A 21,094-nucleotide genomic window follows, 5' to 3' on the forward strand; every position below is an offset into this window, starting at 1 on the left:
TGATACGTTTTGACCAATCAAACGCACCCAAAAAGAAGACTAGTTCATTTGTCACTTGTGGGTTAAGTACTTAGTTGATGATTGAAATACATTTTTTAATAACCAATTAATTATAAAAAAAGAAAACACTAAATGTTCATTTGAATTTAAGTAATACGTTGTAACATACATTGGGGTCGGTTTTGTTTGCAAAATTTGAATTTTGGGAAGTGCAATAAAACGACTTATGACACCGACACCCCCTTGCCTGCTAATGAGTTTACCCGACCCACGTGCGTGCCGCGTATAGACGCGTGCATTACAACGTCTTCTACTGTGATGTCACAGAGTATAATGAATATTTTACGGGCAGGGCAGCGCTTCCACGCTCCCCATTTGGGGAGATTTTCCAATAACAACGTGCAGAGTAAGAAACGACTTCGTCAAGTCCCATTCTCGGGACCACATTTTGACGGTGAGCGCGCTACGGGTTGTTTCACACGAGAATGGGACTTGAATGAAGTCTAGACTAGGCAAGTTAGGTTTACGTGTATTAACGCCGCGTCGTCTAAAATGCGCACTTCACTGCATAACGCACAGCATACTCTATGCATAATATACAAATATTGACTGCTTCGAGTGCTATGGTTAAAACTATGACTCCCGAGGTGATCCCTGTAGCGTTCTATTTTCCCGAGGCGAAGCCGAGGGAAAATAGAACGCTCCGGGGATCACCGAGGGAGTCATAGTTTTTAACCATTGCACGAGTAAAAGCAGTCAATATTTGTTTTATAACACCCCAAACATTTCTAAATACTGTACTATTATTATTAAGTTACAGACCTAAATGCTACAATCCACGGACGACGCGAATACAGATTGCAAACACTTTTACTGAATGTGTTGCATGTAGTGTCGTGCAATCGGAACTGGTTACAGACTATTAATTTGTCATACTCGTACACGCAACGGACGTCTGGGTACTGCACGCCGTGTGCTAGTCTGTCGGACTAGCGCACGGCGCCATGTGCTAGTCTTCGGACTAGCGCATGGCAAACCGACGGCCGTCGTCTAGCAAAACTAAGACATGTCATGTGACGCGCTCTAAACCAATGAGCAGGCAGAATACTTGCAAGGGGTGTTATAAAGTTGTTTATGAAAACGCACAGTGAAATTGCCCACCATGGCGCATTCAAGATTTTTCTGATGATGACGTCAGGTGAAATGGGTCAATTGGTTAATTACCTGATGTTTCGACCCTTGCAGGGTTTTCTGAAACGCAACAAACAAGAACAGGTAACTGTTACTTAAACAGGAGTTTTCAATTCGATTTCAAAATTCATGTGTCATTTAGCTGATTTGTGTTTAGATTTACGAACACCCAGCAGGGTGGATATGTGCGCATTACAAGTCTTATTATTATTATTGTTGCTGTTGCTGTTGCTGTCGCTGTCGCTGTCGCTGTCGCTGTCGCTGTCGCTGTCGCTGTCGCTGTCGCTGTCGCTGTCGCTGTCGCTGTCGCTGTCGCTGTCGCTGTCGCTGTCGCTGTCGCTGTCGCTGTCGCTGTCGCTGTCGCTGTCGCTGTCGCTGTCGCTGTCGCTGTTGCTGTTGTTGTTGTTGTTGTTGTTGTTATTATTATTATTAATCGAAGTACATTGTTATAGAGCTGTCTTCATAAGAATTATGGGATAACTTAAACACTTTACAATATTCATATCGAAGTTACTTTAAAAGAAATGACCGAACGAGAGCAAATGAATAGTCAAAACACGTCATAAAAGAAAACTTGATGTATTTAAACACAGCGCCGGCACGTTAATCCGGAGGTCGTTGGTTCGAATCCCACTCCAGTCAATTCTTTGTTCAACCCCAAAAATCATTTCAAAATTTACCCAGTCAGTTTCCCTTGTGGTTTATATTGATATCTGAAAAAAAAGTCGCATCCCCTTAAGGTGATAGTCTAGACCAGATTTCCAAAAAGGGCTCTAGTTAAGGAAGTGAGCAGCATTTTTGAGTAAAAGTTGGTAACATACCTGATTTAAGTATACTGGATAGATCTACAACCGAATTGCACTTTCAGAGGGACCAACATGTGCTTCCAATGTCAATTTGAAAGTATTTCAGTTGATGTTTTTTCTAATAAAGAGTTATTTACTATTTGAACATAATTTCTCTGTTGTTAAAAGCACAAACCGTTGATTATTTTCTGTTATAATGTAGGCCTACACTACTTAAACAGGTAGGCCTACCAGGTGTGTCTAGACTCAACAATGATACAGAAAATTGTATTGTATATCAACTTTTCAGTGCTCCCTGTTTTTGAATAGGTCAACTTTTAGTGTTCACACTCATGGCTTAAAATGATCTTACACAAGAAGACGATAGCAAGATTCCGAAACAAAGGACAACAAAATATGTACCCCCTCCATTGATAAAACAATCCACCCCTCTCTTTTCAGCTTGGTGTGAAGAACAAGGAAAAAACAAATATCTCTTTATTCATTATTACCGCTCAATCCACAAGTATAGATTCCTACTTTATTTTTGTATGTCAGCTAGGACGGTTCCCAGCAATGAATCATTCATGAAAGGTGTGCGTATCTTCGATATTAGCAATCATAGTTTGGAGTACAAACTGTGGCAAATTGTTTTGCTAAACAAAAAAGCTTAAGTCAAAAGACTGTTTTAATTTTAGCTAAGTACCTCAGACTCTTACTTTGCTTTTCCAGCAATATTTCATTTGGAAAAAAACAACAGGAGTTTAAACTTTCAAAACCAACTTCAATAAAAAGTCTTACCCCCCAAAAATTAAAATAGTAAGTTAAAAATGAACCTAACCGTAAAAATGTCTACTACCCAGTGGACTTCTTTGCAATGTGATAGTATATGATTTTTGATTTCGATGACTCTGTACATGTTATAGTATAGGTTTTAAGTGGATGCTGGAAAGGATGACATACACTGAAAAGAAGATGCCTCCTTGCACCAAGCTGCTGTATGTGTTTCAGTGTTGTTTCAGTACTACAAGGATACCTTCTCCGGTATACTTCTATCATAACATAACATAAAATCAGGTTAATTTTAGGAAAAACACTATTGGATTTTGAATATCAGCTGGAATGGAATGCTTTGATGCGTCGATTCCATAGAAGCATTTTTGTAATGTCATGTAAACTGTATCTCCCCAAAGGAAATTTACATGTTTACGTTTGCTTATCAGTTTCCTGAATGATAGTCCATCTGCATGATGATTTGTGTTTTTTCGCAAGTCATTATTCAATCGAATTGCAATGTGTTCTGTATTTTCTTTTATAGAAATGTCTCTGTAAGGACAGGGATGGTAGCCCAAATCCTACAAAACATTTGTTTATAATTTATATACATTGGGTTATTTATTGGACATAATATTAAGTGACATCAAACTGAAACACTTCAAATATCGCTTGATTTTCGCACTCTAAGTATCTTGAACTATTCTGACCAAGAAAAGCTGACATACAAAAATAAAGTAGGAAGTCTATACTTGTGGATTGAGCGGTAATAATGAATAAAGAGATATTTGTTTTTTTTCTTGTTCTTCACACCAAGCTGAAAAGAGAGGGGTGGATTGTTTTATCAATGGAGGGGATACATATTTTGTTGTCCTTTGTTTCTGAATCTTACTATCGTCTTCTTGTGTGAAATTTGTCCGTGTGTACAAACACGACTAACAATGCGTTATATACTGCCAACAAACAAACAAACAAACAAACTGGATTTTTTTCGATTGTTAGCCTACAACAGTTAGATTGGTTCGTAAACTGTGGAGTATACTTTTTAAAACGAGGGAGAATTGTAATCGAAAAATTAGTTACTTTAAACTCCTTTAATTCAATTTTTTTTTACTGGTAAGATCATTTCAAGCCATGAAGTATCATTGTTGAGTATAGACTACACCTGGTAGGCCTACCTGTTTAAGTAGTGTATATAGGCCTACATTATAAGAGGAAATAATCAACGGTTTGTGCTTTTAAAGGCAGTGGACACTATTTGTAACTTCTCAAAATAACTATCATCATAAAACCTTTCTTGATTACCAGTAATGGGGAGAGGTTTATAGTATAAAACATTGTGAGAAACAGCTCCCTCTGAAGTGACGTAGTGTTCGAGAAAGAAGTAATTTTCCCACGAATTTGATTTCGAGACCTCAAGTTTAGAATTTGAGGTCTCGAAATCAAGCATTAGAAAGCACACAACTTCGTGTGACAAGGGTGTTTTTGTCTTTCATTATTATCTCGCAACTTCGACGACCGATTGAGCTCAAATTTTCACAGGTTTGTTATTTTATGCATATGCTGAGATAGTACACCAACTGTGAAGACTAATCTTTGACAATTACCAATAGTGTCCACTGTCTTTAACAACAGAGAAATTGTGTTCAAATAATAAATAACTCTTTATTAGAAAAAACACCTGCTCAAATTCTTTCAAAATGACATTGAAAGCACCTGTTGGTCCCTCTGAAAGTGCAATTTGATTGCAGATCTATCCAGTACACTCAAAAGTTTGTTACGGATACCTGACCTGCCCCACGGGTACCTGCCCTGTATCCTGACAACATCAATATGGAACCACAGCAGAACCTGACTATTTTTCACGTGAGAAGTCCGTCGTCTGCTAGATTTCCTGTATTGTTTTAAATTTGATTTTTCAGGGTGAAGGACTAAAAATTAGCCTTGGTATCCATCATTTTGGGATTCAGCACCCCCAAATTAGTTAAATCAGGTATGTTACCAACTTTTACTCAAAAATGCCGCTCGAAGTTGTTTTTTTGAAATCTGGTCTAGACTATGATCCCCTGGCTGCCGCTTCCCAGGTTGTATCGTAGTTTGGGTGTGATCCCTGGCTACACGGCAGCTGACGGTTGTATGGCTTCCGACTGGCACCCAGAACAAGGATATTGACAAAATAGGGCTAGATAGCTCAGTTGGTAGAGCGCCGGCACGTTAATCCGGAGGTCGTTGGTTCGAATCCCACTCTAGTCAATTCTTTGTTCAACCCCAAAAATCGTATATAAATTAGGTAATAGAACTAGCTGTTGCAGACAATATTTACCAACCAAAAGGACCTATTGGTATGCACAAAATTGTTAATTATCTGACATTTCGACCGTTGCAGAGTTTTTCTCAAACGCAACAAACAAGAACAGGTAACTGTAACATAAACAGGAGTTTTCCATTCGATTTCAAAATTCTTGTGTCATTTAGCTGATTTATGTTTAGATTTACGATAGTTGCAGTTTCGCACGATATATTAAAATAAATGTCTGGAGATTAAATAAGTAAGGAGAAAAGGAGCAAATTGATTACCAAACCGAATTCATATTTGAAAAGAAGTTGAAACTGATGGTACCGGAATTTTGAGAAACCGAGTACTATTAATTTATTTTTATTTCGTGCTAAAAAAATTAATGTGTACCTCCATTATTATTTTATTGTTTTTTTTTTTTAACATAGCATTTTTTACAGTAATTAATTTATTAAAAGAAGTTGAAACTGATGGTACCGGAATTTTGAGAAACCGAGTACTATTAATTTATTTTTATTTCGTGCTAAAAACGTTAATGCCTTGTGTACCTCCATTATTATTTTATTGTTTTTTTTTAACATAGCATTTTTTACAGTAATTAATTGCTGTAACCTTCACTATTTTCTTGTTTTTTATATCACGGACAACTACACTTTACTGCAAATGCACTTTTTGAATTGTGTGACACTCATTAAATTAAAGGTCGTTCTTTTATATAGCTCTATGGGGTCGTTACACTTCTGAGGATTCGGCTTCTCCTATTGTTTTATTATATGTAAGAATGAAGACAATCGAAATACATAATATAGAGCTGTCTTCATGGTTATGGGAAAAGTTAAACACTTTACAATATTTATATCGAAATCAAAAGAAACGATTGAACGAGAGCAAATGAATAATCAAAACACTTCATGAAAGAAAACGACTATACGTTTGCGGTTCCCGCCACGGCTTTGTGGGCCACGCCATCTTGAAATACCACTTACATCGGCAATATTAAAATGATTGAACGAGAGCAAATAAATAATCAAAACACTTAACGAAAGAAAACGACTTAAATACTATTTACATCGGCAATATTTACAAAACGGTAACCAAAATAAGAGCATAAATGGCACGATTCTAAAGACATTAACTTTGCAAACTAATGTCTAGAGAACGACAAGCTTAGATGATAAACTTTAACAGCTAATACAAAGAGGGGAAATTTACCTGAATGAAGACATGTTAGAGCTGTCTTCATAGGTTATTATTGGAGCGCCCGAAAACCTGACGTTGAGGGCGCTCGATTAACGAAAGAATTAGTTAAAGGATCGAAGAAACTCAAGTTGATTAAGCCAAAAACCTGTCACAATTGCAAAGTAGTTTCATTTAAATTTAATTTATTTGACATGATATTTTTTTTTAAATTTTTGTTGTATTAATCCAACTTTATTTCATCCTGATACGATTGTGACAACTCCCCATCGCATAAGACCAGAGTAGGGCCTACTATACAGAATTTTGTGTGTGTTAACAAACAGTTGCTGGCAGTGTAACCCACCCAGCAAACATATCTGAATTGGCCCGGTGCTGGCGCTGGCGAGTACCGTATTATGTGTGTTGTATTGGCCCAATACTGGTTGAGTGTTTTTGGCTCATACACTATTTGCACATTATCAATCGGCCTAGTACAGTTGCCATTCCTCACGCACCCAACAGCCAGGCCCAATAACGTTCATGCCGATGCTGGCACTTCTGCATTGGGCCACTACAGTATGTCACTATTGGCCCCGAATTGGCCTGTTAACCGGCCAGTTATGGCCCACTTCTAGCAGAAGGTTGGCCCAATCCTCTTTGCACATTGGCATTTAATCGGCCCAGGGGTGGATTTCACAAAGGTAGTCCTAACTTAGGACTAGTCCTAAGCAATGCTTAGAGATAGGACTTGTCCTAAGTTAGGACCAGTAACCCATCCTAACTTAGGACTCGTCCTATCTCTTAGCATTGCCTAGGACTAGTCCTAAGTTGGGACTACCTTTGTGAAATCCACCCCAGTACAGTTTTAAGCACACAGTATACAGGCCCATCAATAACGCTCGTGCTGATGCTGGCGCTTCTAATTCTGTATTAGGCCATTATAGCATGCCACTATTTGGCCCAGAATTGGCCAGCTACTGCATGGCCAGATAATGCCCACAGTTGGCAGCAGGTTGGCCAAAATACTTTTTGCACAGTTACAGTACATAACTCACACAGTACAGGCCCAATAACGTTCATGATGATGCTGGCACTTCTGTATTAGGCTAACACATGTCTCTATTGGCCCAGAATTGGCCAGTTACTGGCCAGATTGTTCAGTGTGTAATTAAAAGATAAATTAATTAAACCGACAACTAATATTGCACAACTAAACACGAGTAGATAAACAAACAATTCAAACATCCTACAGCCAGAAAGGTTTATCATTTTTGCCATGGTGTGCATGCAGCTACAAAACCAGCTTTGCCCAAAAAAAGTTTTCTATATCATTTTTCCAAAATGGTGTGCAGCTAGCTACAAACCAGTATTGGCCGGCTCAATTGATATTTTCTACCATTAATTTACTAGATAGAAGAATACGCCCTCTTAATATTCATGCAAGACGTCATAATTCTTACCAAAAATGAGACTATAACTAGGCGCACGTCTGCCACCACTTGCAGTGGCTGCGCCATAAGCCAATGGCCTCGTTTTGGGTTAGATTTGTGACGTACTCATGCTAAGAGAGGCGCATGGTGTGCCGCTTCAAAACAAGTATCGACACAGAAAAGGTTTTCTGTACACCATTATTTGACAAAATGGTGTGCAGCTACAAAACCAGTATTGGTCCATTAGAGGTTTTCTACATGTTTGCCAAAAATGGTGTGCTGTTAAAAAAAAAAAAGTAGTAGGGGGCCTATTGGCCCAGAAAAGATTTTCTATACCACTCGCCAAAATGGTGTGCATGCTACACAAAACCAGTATTGGCAAGATTGGCCCACAAAAGGTTTTCTATGCCATATTGCCAAAAACGGTGTGCTTGTCCCAGTATGGTTTTCTAACATAATTGCCAAAAATAATGGTGCGTCACTACAAAACCAGTATTGGCCCAGTGTAGAATTTGTAGCATTTTCCCCAAAAATGTTGGGCCGCTACAAAACCAGTATTTTGCCAAGTATGCCTATAGATTGTTTACCATTTTTGCCGAATAATGGTGCACACGTACCTCTACCAAACCAGGGGTGGATTTCACAAAGAGTTAAGACTAGTCTTATCTCGAGTGAGGAAGATCATCTCAACTCATCTCAACTAGCCTTATTTAGGAACTAGTCACAGTTCTTTGTGAAATCGACCCCAGGTATCTTGCATTTCCGAAAGTAATTTCATTTGTTACAATTTGGAGGCGTGCAGTGACGTAAGCGTCCAATACATGTATCTTAGGTGACGTTTGGCTGCCGTACTTTCCCCATGTACCCTGGTGATTGACATGCCCGAGGCAACCGTCTCTGACGCGAGCCTCGAAGTGTGACGTAAGATGTTCTGGCTAAAGTTGCAACTTAAAACTTGCCGGATGAGGGCGCTATGAGGTCAAAATCCAAACGGGTGCCCTTCTCATATAACAACGCAAAACCAACGATACATTTAGGGAAACCAGACTTCTATATACCTGTGCATAACATTAGGATTTTTTCACGGTGTTGTTGTGAAGTTACCGCAATCTAGAGATCACGAAATGGTAGATACTCTTTTTGAAGCTGACTGGGAGCTCAATCACTAATTATGTCACCTTGGACTTAATGAAGGCACGATCAGCACTGTGAGTACATAAGCATGACAAGATTACGTCTCTGAAAGTAAAATTATGGAAAACTTGCTCTTGTTTGTTGTGTTGTGATGTGGACTGTCTGTGTCACTGTGTTGTGTGTTCAATCATGTTCCTCCTCCCTTTTTATTTTAAAAACTTTAAAAAAGTTTTTATTTTGCATTTTATAGATAGTAAAATTAACCAAGCATAAATATCTACACGTCTATACAATATGTTGCAGAAATCACAGTAATATTATGCAATGATGTGGAAGAAGGACCGTGTCCTATTTTTGGACATAAGTGATAATAGTACTACGTACTACTACTAGGGAGTAGTAGTTACAGTTACACTGTCCTGTGTGTTGTAGTAGACCATGGATGGTTGTTTATGGTTAGCATGCCATGGTTAGACCAAGAAGTAACCTTCATCATCTTCTTCCGTGTAACTGTAAGTACAGACTCAATTACATGAGTAAAAGCAAACACACATGTTAAATGGGGTGCTGTACTCCTTTTTCTAAATTTTGACAGTGCATCTATACTATAGTCCACACATTATCTATCTAGCAGTCGTGACACGCGTCCTTTTAAAGCCAGACACTTATCTGTTGTTCCTGATTTGGCTGGCAGCATATTGTGCCAAAGCACCTTGTTTTGTAAACCATTTATGGTGCTATTTTAAATGAAATAGGTTTTGTAATACACCCGTACTTCAAAACATACTGAGCGCTTTACACTTTCGGTACAGAAAGAAAAGAAAAAAAATCACAGATTTACAAATAATTTACAGGGTTTACAGAAGGTAATGGTGAAAGACTTCTCTAAAAATATTATTCCATGAAATGCTTTACTTTTCGAGAAAACATTAAAATAATTATCAATTCTAGTTGTCGAGAATTACGGATTTATTTTAAACACATGTCATGACACGGCGAAACGTGCGGAAACAAGGGTGGGTTTCCCTGTAATATTTTCTCCCGACTCCGATGACCGATTGAGCCTAAGTTTTCACAGGTGTGTTATTTTTTATATCAGGTGTGATACACGAAGTGTGGGCCTTTGGACAATACTGTTTACCGAAAGTGTCCAATGGCTTTAAAGAGCTATTATTTGAACCCTGTAGGCCTATTATCATTATTAATTAATTATTATCATTCTTCTTGTTAAAAATATTACTCTTAATTTTCTATTTCTAGACTTCATACTAGGTCGCTCAGCAAGACAGAGTAGCATTATGGGTAATCAGTTGACAGGAATAGCACCATCGCAAATCTTTCCAGTAGAGCATTATTTGACAGACGTCACTGACTACGAGTTTGATGCAAGCCTCGGAAGCACACGATTCTTCAAAGTTGCACGGGCAAAGTATAAGTAAGTCTTTAAAATAATGTTTCCACGCCCCCGAGGCACTGGACACCTTACAGTAATTGTCATAGACAAGCCGTCGATTTCACCGAACTCTTCCTAACTTAGGATTAATCTTAGGACTTAGGACGGGTTCAGTATCCAAATACGTAGGACGCATTGAACCCATCCTAAGTTAGGACGGGTTATTCGTCATAATTGGAGTTAAGATTAATCGTAGCATTTCGTGAAAACGGCTGCAGTTCTCACTTGGTGTATCCCAACATAGGCCTATGCCTTTGAAAATAACAAATATGTGTATCAAAGTTGCAAGAGAATAATGTAAAGAAAAAGACCATGGCGCTTGCCAATCACAATACTAATAGGCCACAAAATAATACATGGACGCTGAGGTCATGCGCATATACAGGACGTTTTACTAGAACACAAGACCTATGGCTTTATGTCACATCCAAAGGCCAAAGCAATTATGGTGAATTATCTCTGCTGATCAGAATCCTCATAGCTTGATTTCAGTGCTCTTAACCACTCGGCCATGATACGACCGTGAGGGGGCCTTGATAGCCTTGCTCAAGGCAGTCGCATTATTCGCTCCGAAAAGACGCCGCTGTAAACCCACCCGTATACCCTGTGCGTGGTGCGTGCGATCACACCGCATGACCCACCCGTATATACACACTGTCACATCGTACAACTACTGTGCACACAAGTCGTCCGCACTCGTACCACTAACCGCATGCGGATAGTGTAGGGGGGCATCGTGTCGTGTCGTGTCGTGCGATGTTGCGCACAGTGAATACGGGTGGGTTTTTATACAGCGGCGGTCTTTTATCGGAGTGAATAATTCGACTGCCTTGAGCAAGGCCAGGGCCTTGAGGGGTTATCAGAATGTAAGGTTGTCAGAATAAATGGCAGGCCTGATATTTCACGGAAGAAACGAAAGCGATTACCTCCGTGCCCCATGGTCATTGCCTTGGTGCCCATGAAATAGACCAGTAGAATTTTACAACGTCCTCATAGGGTGCCCTTTACCAAGGAGAAGATGCCTCGGTGCCCTTGCCCTTTCAAAAATGAAGCACACAGGCCAGCATCACCCTTTGCAACAGCTAATTCCCTCCTTATTAAAATGTGTCTTTCCGTTCTTAGAGAGGGTCTCGCCGTGGTTAAAGTGTTTGCGATCCATGATCCCTCTCTGCCTCTGATGTACTACAAAGACCAGCTGGAGAAGATCAAGAAGAATCTCAGCCATTCCTCCAACTGTTTACCATTCCTGAGAAGCACAGTAAGGCTAGTATAAGACCCACTATAATTAATAATAACAATAGCATGCATTTATATAATAATAATAATAATAATAATAATAATAATAATAATAATAATAATAATATCGAAGTCTTATATAGCGCACGTATCTACCAAACAAGGTACTCAAGGCGCTGAGTATATACAAACTTTCAGAAAGATAGGTCATTGCAGTGATGAAATTTGAGACCCAATTAGTTAGCACCTTATAAGGGTTTACAAGGTGCTACGGCGCATTAAGCAGCCACAGCCAGGAACACCGGGGCGAACCCCTTCTCTTTTCGATAAGTGCACTGGGTTCTTTTACATGCGTTACACAACCCATGGGACCAACGGCTTTACGTCCCATCCGAAGGACGAAGCAATGGTCAAGTGTCTTGCTTAAGGACACAAGTGTCACGGCTGGGGATTCGAACCCACACTCTGCTGATCAGAAACACAAGAGTTTGAATTCGGTGATCTTAACCGCTCGGTAATCTTAACCGCTCGGCCACGACACTTCCACTTCCACTTTATACAAGATTTTTAAGTGCTGAAACATAATATAAATTATTTTTATGGCTTGGTACTGTCAACAGCCAAATTGCTGTGCACAGTTCAGCAATCATGAAATCTTGGGTTTTCTCCCACACCAAAAACTGAAATTTTCTGCATGGTCTTATGGAAGTCATGGTAAAACATTTTTTTTCTTTTCAGCTGTCTAACAAGGCCGCTCTGCTGTTCCGTCAGTATGTGCGCAATAATCTTTACGATCGCATCAGCACGCGGCCGTTCCTCAACACTATCGAGAAAAAGTGGATTGCTTTCCAGCTTCTTTGTGCCATAAACCAAGCCCATCGAGTCAAGGTACAGCCGTCGATTTCACCAAACTCTTCTTAACTTAGGAGTATTCTTAGGACTTTTGGCTGAGTTAAAGACACTGGACAGTATTGGTAATTGTCAAAGACTAGTCTTCTCACTTGCTGTATCTCAATATATGCATAAAATAAACCTGTGAAAATTTGAGCTCAATCGGTCATCCAAGTTGCGAGATAATAATGTAAGAAAAAACACCCTTGTCACACGAAGTTGCGTGCTTTCAGATGCTTGATTTCAGGACCTCAAATTCTAAATCTGAGGTCTCGAAAATCAAATTCGTGGAAAATTACTTCTTTCTCAAAAACTACGTTACTTCAGAGGGAGCCGTTTCTCAAAATGTTTTATACTATCAACCAAGAAAAGGTTTTGTGCTAATCATTATTTTGAGTAATTATCTTTAAAGATTTTGTTAACTGTTTTAGGTATGTCATGGAGACATCAAAAGCGAGAACGTTATGATAACGGGCTGGAACTGGGTTCTCCTGACGGACTTTGCAAGCTTCAAACCCACCTTCTTGCCAGCCGTGAGTTTCTTTCTTGCCCACTTCATTTTCGACAACAAAACCAAAACCCAGAAAAGAATATCTTGATAAGGAACTACTCAAAAATTGTGAATAGTTCCTATCTGAATCTTAATTGTAAACCTTGGCCCCATTTCATAAAGTCGTTTAGCAGAAAATTCTGCTCGGCAAATTCCTCTTATAAGAAAGACATGAAAGGGTTTCAGTCACAGCGATGGTAAAATGTACAGTATACAACCCATGGCTACCAAAGCGCTCAAGTGGCTTTTTCATACACAGATATCAACCTCTACTCTCCCAGGTACCCATTTATACTCGTGGGTGAAGAGAAGCAATTATAGTGAAGTATCTTGCTCAAGGACACAAGTGTCACGACCAGGACCCGAACCCACACTATGATGGCTCAACCACCTAAATTTGATGCTCTAAAGTTAAACCATTCAACCATGACACCCTACTGTATCAGATGTTGGTCATCCAAAATGTTGACATGCCCCTGAATTTCTTATATTATACAGGACAATCCGGCAGAGTTCTCGTTCTTCTACGACACATCAAGAAGACGTACCTGTTATATTGCCCCTGAGCGCTTTGTAGAGGGCAACATGTTCCAAGCGGAAAGTGCTACTTCTGAGGGCTCAGAAAATCTTCTTGATATAGGTGTGATCAAGAAGGGAGAACTTACACCGCAAATGGATATTTTTTCAGTAGGGTGAGTAAGGGGAAATTTGTTTTGTGTTAACACAATGTGTGTATCTAGTTTCCAGGTAGATCTGTCCTTTAGAAAACTGTCTTGCTATATATTCAACTAGATTGTCGGAATTTGGGAGTCTTCTCAGTTAGTCTTGTAAAGGAACTGTCCTGCTTTTGAACTACTACCTGAGTGGAAGATACATGTAGGCCTATTTATAGGGGTTTAAATTAAGTATAAGGAATAAAGAAAGTATAGTGTTTCTGTCGACAAGAAATTTCAGATATTGCTACAGAGAGAGAAAGAAATCCTCATCCAATATAGATTTGAGTTTGGTTTGAACTTGAGTTTTTTTATATATATTTTTTTAAATTTTTTTTTAAATTCCATTATGCAACAAAAAACATACAAATACAAAAAATCACAGAAAAAGCAACCAACAGAATTAAACACAAATGCCTAAAGGGCAGTAAACAAGAAAACCACGGACAGAAGACAAACGAGAATGGACAACAAAAAGACCAAGGACTAGACAGTACCAACTAGACACCAGATAAACAAATATAAACCGGGCAGAAAATTATAAGTAAAACATATTAACCAATTTTTATGTTATTTGAATGGTTGCAGTGGCCCTTATTCCCTTGTAAGATTTGATTTAAAACAGTGGTTGCTTTCCTGCCTCTCACCTCGGGGCCATTATTTTGAAGTCTAGATTTGAAGCCTTGTTCATGGATTGGGGTTTTCACCCTGTTGGGGTTTCCGCCCACTTCTAAAACTGAAGATTTGACCTTGGCTTTTTTTTCTCATTCAGTTATCAACACTATGTGTGCTGCTGGGTGGGTGTGTAATGAATAAATAATAAATAAATAAAACACAATGCTATAGGCTCTCTTAGTCTATTCACCAGAAAGATATAATAATAATAGAAAGTTTTCTGATGTCATTGATTTGATATTTGATCAACAGGTGCGTGATAGCCGAGCTCTTTACTGAAGGTCACGCGCCCTTTGACCTTTCTCAGTTGCTTGCCTACTGCAGTGGGACATACACCCCCGAGAAGGTCTTGGAAAAGATCGAGGATCCTAGCATTAAGGTCAGGTTCATTCAGTTCTTGAAGATGATACACTTTATAAACTTGACCATCCTAAACCTTTCAACCCCCTCCCCCAACCCCTCTAAAAAAACATCAAAATCCTCCAGAACCCTTGTGAAAGGTCAATGGCTGCAGGTTTAAACAGCAACTGCTTTTTACTCACTCGGCCAGGTGGCTACACACCTATGTTAACACAATGTAACAATTACAATTTAAAGTGCGCTTATTCTATCAAGATCATATCATACATAAAAGCAATAAGATGGGAAAAGGTGAGTAACAGATTTCCTGTCATTGGCCCAGCTACATTAGGGACTTTTTGTTTTCGACGACGGATGGTTCTGCCACGGTAAAGATGACATTTGCGTCTTCTGCGCATGCGTCAGCTTTGAGGACGGTCGTCCCTCAATTTCTACGACAGTACTTGGGATGAATTGTCATTGTGCTGAAAACGACAACGTTTAGCTGAACAACTGTCGCAGAACCATCTGAAAGCTTTATGACCTAGAACTTTGCTTGCTCAGGGAACATTCAATGTTATTAGGTGTTCTCCACTTATACAGCTAGCTAAGAAATTCTGTGCTTGCTAAGCTTGGGCGATATTGATTTATTTTATTCACGATATATCGCCCACATTATATCGCGATATTCGATATAATCGCGATTAATTAAATTTGACATCATCAGTCTTCAAACTCCAAGTGAAAGTTGTAGAAGAGACAGTCATAGCATAAGAGAGGTGTTCGTATGACCTATTCTTCTGGTTTTACTCCAAATCTATGGGGTGCAAGATGTCTCAGCTAGCAAATACATCGCGATATTTAATCGATATTGCCGCGATTTATCGCGATATATCGATATTTCGATTCAAACCAACTCCATACGATATCGAAATCGTTTCCAAATTAATATCGCGATATTCGATAATATCGTGATATCGCCCAAGCTTAGTGCTTGCCTTATACATGAAAATCGCAGCAGAGCCATGAAATCGGGCGCAGTTGAAAAGAGGCAGACATGGTTGGCTGTCTTCCTAAGAGACTTCCCCACCAATGGAGTTTACTCTTATCCTCATTTTGACAGGCTCTAGTGGCGCACATGCTTCAGAAAGATCCCGCTAAACGGTGCTCTGCAGAGGAGTACCTCGTCCAGTGGAAGGTGACGGCCTTCCCTGAGGTATTCTACAACTATCTTAAGGTCTTCATGGGAGATTTCGCCAGCATCCCTATCCTACCAGCGGATGAAAAGATCGCAAGGTGAGGAGACCTCTAACCCCAGTTTCAAGAGGGAGCAAATACTGCTTGTTGGCAGTAGTTACTATTGCGGTTTTTGCTAAAGTTTTAGCTACTTTTTACGACACTGTGGTTGCTAGTGTTTGGGCCTACTGCTTGATCTGTTGGGGTGGAAATGTACGTGGGATTGCAAAGGATCGCATAAATAGAATGAGAAAAGCAGCAGGAAGGATTCTTGGGGAGTCGCGGTCGCTTGTTGACACAGCATATGGGGATCTGCTGGCTGGCAAGCTAAATATGCTACTGAATGATGCTAACCATCCGCTTCATGATGCGCTTGCCAGCCAGTTGATCCCTAGGTCTGGTCGTATGCGAGTGCCATATTCTGCGACAAACCGCTACCCATCCTCCTTTATCCCTTGTGCAATAACACACCACAATCTCAATTTTAAACGTTAATTATAAATTATCGCCCAGGCTCCAGTAGTTTTCTTCTCAATTTTAAAAGTTTATTATAAATTTATCGCCCAGTCTCCGGTATTTTTCTTATCGCTTTTTAGTGTGTTTTTTCTTGTAATTGTATATAGCCATTGTCTGTTTTGTAATGTTTTTAATGTGTCAATGTTTTTCCTGTATGCGAGCATTTGAACTACCCTTTTTTGGGATCTAATAAAGATTATTGTATTGTATTGTATTGTATTGTATTGTATATTTCTTGTAATGCTACCAGGGATCCCTCATTAGGGAACTTAATCACTGTAGCTCACAAGCCTGAGGAGACAAGAGTGCTCGTTACATGAACCAGAAACACGGGGGTGAACACCTACTCTTCCACAATATGAGTTGTGGGTTCTTTTATGCGCATTGCCAATCCCTGACACGGGACCTAGGGTAAAAGACAAAGCAGTACTGGTAAAGTTACTTGCTCATCCATGGACAGAAGTGCCATGACCGTGACTCAACCGCACTCTGCTCATCAAAAACACTAGATTCTGAGTCCGATGCTCTTTAAACCGCTCAGCCACAACACACTATAAAAATTGGCAAAACACCAGATACAAGAAATGTACTTTACAAGATAACACAGAAAAAATCTGATTTATTACTGCTTCTTACTGGTGTTCCTGAGTGCTTAAACCTAAAATAGCTTTTTAAAAACTCTGTTTTTAAGAGAGATTTGAATGAGTCAGTAGCTTGATAGATGTGATGAGGGAGTTTGTTCCATAATGATGATGTAGCTACAGTGATAGCACGCATGCCATAGCAGGTTCGTACATTAGCAAGTTGAAATTGAGGGAAAACATGACTATTAACCTATTTCTGCTGAGCAGATTTGTCTTTACTTAGCGCACTTGTGTACATGGCACAAATCCTGTTGGATTTTGTCACGGATGAAACGAACAGCTTTGTAAGTAAGACCCGCTTTTGAATGTTTTCGTCTTAGATTGAAAAGGGATATGGAGACAATTATTGCGACACTATGTCCAGTCGATGAAGATGGCGATCAATGCAAAGACACTAACAATGGACTTGTTATCGTCTTATCTCTTGTAACATCATGTCTACGCACTCTCAAGGTAAGACCCTGAATCTTCATCGTCAAAGTCAGATGCACAATTGTTACATTTATGCAGGGTTGAATTGAGGGGGCAAAAAATCCCCAAGACCACACAGCCCTTTCATGGCAAAATGGCCTTACTGAAAAAAAATTACATTTTGAGAAAAGCAATTACAGAGATGAGCAGATTTTCCCTAAAAGTTTAATAAAGTGTAAAAAGAGATTGAGATAGGGCGTTTTATGTTCACGTATCCATACATACATGTAGCATGCCTTGGAGCCAAAAGTACCTACTCTTAGCTGGTGAGATGTGGGTGTACTTGGAGGTACTCAGAGGTAACTCCCAATACAAATTTAAGTTTAAAGCCTTTGGACACTTTCTGAACAGAACAAAAATTAAACGTTCACAGATTTACAAATAACTTACAGGGTTTACAGAAGGTAACGGTGAAAGACTTCCCTCGAAATATTATTCCATGAAATGCTTTACTTTTTGAGAAAACATTAAAACAATTATCAGTTCTCGATATTGAGAATAACGGATTTATTTTAATAATAATAATAACTAGATTTATATAGCGCCAAATTACCAATTAAACACATGTCATGACACGGTGAAACATGCGGAAACAAGGGTGAGTTTTCTCCTGACTCTGATGACCGATTGAGCCTAAAGTTTAACAGGTTTGTATGTATAAGTTGTGATACACGAAGTGTGGGCCTTTGGACAACACTGTTTACCGATGTTGTGTGATTGCTTTAAGTGTAAGAACATTCTAGTGTCACCAAAACCGGAGGAAGTATTTTTAAAGACTTGAAAATGATATTTTGTTTTTGTAGTTTTGCATCAACAAGTTATCAGGCCTGGAGATCTTACTGATGATTGCGCATCATATCCCAGATGATCTTATCCTGGACAGAATTATTCCATATATGGTAAGCATCCAGGGTCTCTCTCAGGTATTGTTGTAATCAATTTTGCATGGGAGAGTATCAATTACAATGACAATTTACACCATTTTACTGTTAACTTAGAGACGTATAATTTTTTGCCCACTCACATCTAACTTTTGGAGAATGAGTACATCACAAAATTGATTTTTGTCATTTCCATTCCTCTTAACGGCACAGGACACTATTAGTAATTACTCAAAATAATTGTTAGCATAAAAACTTGTTTAAGATCAATGGAGAGCTGTTGATAGTATAAAACATTGTGAGAAACGGCTCCCTCTGAATAACAGAGTTTCGAGAAAGCAGTAATTTTCCACTAAAATATTTGAATTTGATTTCGAGACCTTGAAGATTTTGAGGTCCAGAAGTCAAACATCTGAAATCACACAACTTCGTGTGACAAAGTGTGTTTTTTCTTCCATTATTATCTTGCAACTTTGACGACTAATTGAGTTAAAATTTTCACAGGTTTGTTATTTTATGCATATGTTGAGATACATGTACATGTACAAGTGAGAAGACTAGTCTTTGACAATAACCAATAGTGTCCAGTGACTTTAAAGGAAGTCATTTTTACATAAGGGATAAACAACAATAGCAATTTGAGTTGATTGTCTCACTGTGTTTGACTAAAGTGAGGTAAACTTTGAATTGATCACTTCCAGCAAGTTTTGCTCAAGTAACTCATCTTAAAGTCTCCTTTTTTTTGCTGTTTCCAGCTTCACTTCATAACGGATCCATTTCCAAGGGTACGGGAAGAAGCAATACGCACCCTCAGCAAAACCCTTACCCTCGTCAATTCAGTGCCAAGGAGGTAAGCATGAATTTAGAAAAAGAGTTTTAGTAAACATAGACCTTTCCATTGTTGATAAACAAACCGCGCAGGTTTGCATGGATGGCCGAATGATCGCAAAATTATCATCGTGTTAATATATTTTGTATCAAAATTCAACATTTTTGCAAACTTTCATTAAAAAACAATATACATCTCATGATGATTTGCTTTGTTTCCTACAAATTCAACACTATTTTTGAATATTTGTGTAACACTGCGACAAACTGTGGCTCTCTGTTTTGCCTTGCGTTCATAGCTTCCGAAAGTTTTCAAACCTTGGTTGGCAAAAACTTGGGCTATGACATTGCAAGAGAAAGGTCTTGAATTCTCTAGCTGCCATGTTTGTTGATTCATTTTCCGTTGCATATCAATTTTCATTTCAGTGATGCAAACATATTCCCGGAGTACATTCTCCCAAATTTGGTGAGTTTATTTTAAGCAGCACATCTCTTGCTTCTTCAAATGTCAAGAGGCTTAATTTACAGTCAATAGACCATTGTCATACTGTCATGATCTTGGTCATGTTCCCTGTATCCAGTAAGAGTAATGAATGATTACATTCATTGTATAAAACGGAACCATACTATTGTTCCTTCCAGCCTCAAAGAAGTATTGTCCCCTTTCCAACGAACACTTAGCCTACTCATTTTCGTGAAGCAGGCAGAGTACATCCTGTTCAAAGCGTAGAGAGCACTAAGCTCTTCTCAGAGCCACCACTTCTTTCAAAAGAGTTCTATTCCAAGGTTGTACCCGCAAGTTTCTCACTATTAGTTATCACTTAGGTGTATTGGTCTGTAGTAAAAGCAATTTTCAACAACAGCTTTCTAGTCTAGCTGGGCACAGGATTAACTATCTTCTAAATCTTCTCTTTTTAGCCTTCGAGGAAGACTTTGCTAGGTCATTAATTTATGCATTTCTACCATAGGTTCTTTTGGTCGGTAAGCAGTTTGCAACAGATAATTCTATTTTCTCACTTTTTTATATAACCGCAGTCTAACATTGCTCAGGATGAAATTGTGTTGGTGCGAGTTGCGTATGCTGAGAACATCGCGGTGTTGGCCGAGACGGCGCTGCGCTTTCTAGAGATGGTTCAGCTGGAACAGACAACAACTCAAGACGCGCAGGCAGACTCTGTGCAAGATTCTAAGCTCCAGTATCAGGTATTTAGGCCGTGTCCGATTGGCGACTTCGGCTACAGCTACGGCTAGATCAGTGCGTCTTCCAGTGTTGAAGAATAGCAGACGCGCGCGCCCTAGCCGTAGCTGTAGCCGAAGTCGCCAATTCAGACACGGCCTTAGAAAGTTTGGAATGGCACTGTAGGACAGCTCTAGCAAAGAGTTTTATGGTGCCAACTTAGGGGGTAGCGTAAGGTTAGCAAAGACTCCTCAGCTATCAGATAAACAGGCAAATGTTCCTGTACCAGTTTCAACAGGGATTGAACTGGTCACTGTGGTCCAGTGATTAGACTACTGGACTTGCAATCACAAGGTTGTGGGTTCAAATTCTACTAAACTAATCGCTGAATTAACATTGACTTGAAGAAGTATTATTATCTAGTTACTGAAGCACACTTTCTTGATTTGGGCAATTCATAGTTGTAGGCGTTTAAGGTTATTTGATCGGCTGATGCCAGCTTGGGGTTTTTATCCCCTTGAGGGAGTTTGCCAAGTTTCCTTGTAGAGAAGATCATCCAAACAAACAAACTGCACATACATTTTTAAGCAGCTGCTGTAAAACATTCAGTCACAACTCTAAATGGAGATTAAAACCCACAATCTTTTGATGCCAGACAAGTCAAGTCAAAGTTGGAGACCAGGTTAAGTGGCAGT

The 21,094-nt window shown here is 39.2% G+C and overlaps 1 protein-coding gene across 1 annotated transcript in view; it reads left to right on the forward strand.

Moving 5' to 3' along the window:
* The first annotated feature begins 8,739 nt into the window (after window positions 1-8,739).
* The window catches only part of LOC139945912 (phosphoinositide 3-kinase regulatory subunit 4-like), a 30,340-nt gene continuing 17,985 nt past the window's right edge, over window positions 8,740-21,094 (forward strand). Inside the window, exons 1-13 of the mRNA XM_071943428.1 lie at window positions 8,740-8,863; window positions 10,050-10,224; window positions 11,365-11,500; window positions 12,217-12,366; window positions 12,801-12,902; window positions 13,418-13,611; window positions 14,560-14,686; window positions 15,770-15,942; window positions 17,363-17,495; window positions 18,317-18,412; window positions 19,150-19,244; window positions 19,649-19,688; window positions 20,258-20,425. Of these exons, the coding sequence (XP_071799529.1) occupies window positions 10,088-10,224; window positions 11,365-11,500; window positions 12,217-12,366; window positions 12,801-12,902; window positions 13,418-13,611; window positions 14,560-14,686; window positions 15,770-15,942; window positions 17,363-17,495; window positions 18,317-18,412; window positions 19,150-19,244; window positions 19,649-19,688; window positions 20,258-20,425 (1,551 nt within the window). The 5' untranslated portion in view covers window positions 8,740-8,863; window positions 10,050-10,087. The remainder of the gene's footprint in view (window positions 8,864-10,049; window positions 10,225-11,364; window positions 11,501-12,216; window positions 12,367-12,800; window positions 12,903-13,417; window positions 13,612-14,559; window positions 14,687-15,769; window positions 15,943-17,362; window positions 17,496-18,316; window positions 18,413-19,149; window positions 19,245-19,648; window positions 19,689-20,257; window positions 20,426-21,094) is intronic.

This window comes from Asterias amurensis, chromosome 13 (genome assembly GCF_032118995.1).
Source record: "Asterias amurensis chromosome 13, ASM3211899v1".
Lineage (NCBI taxonomy): Eukaryota > Metazoa > Echinodermata > Asteroidea > Forcipulatida > Asteriidae > Asterias > Asterias amurensis.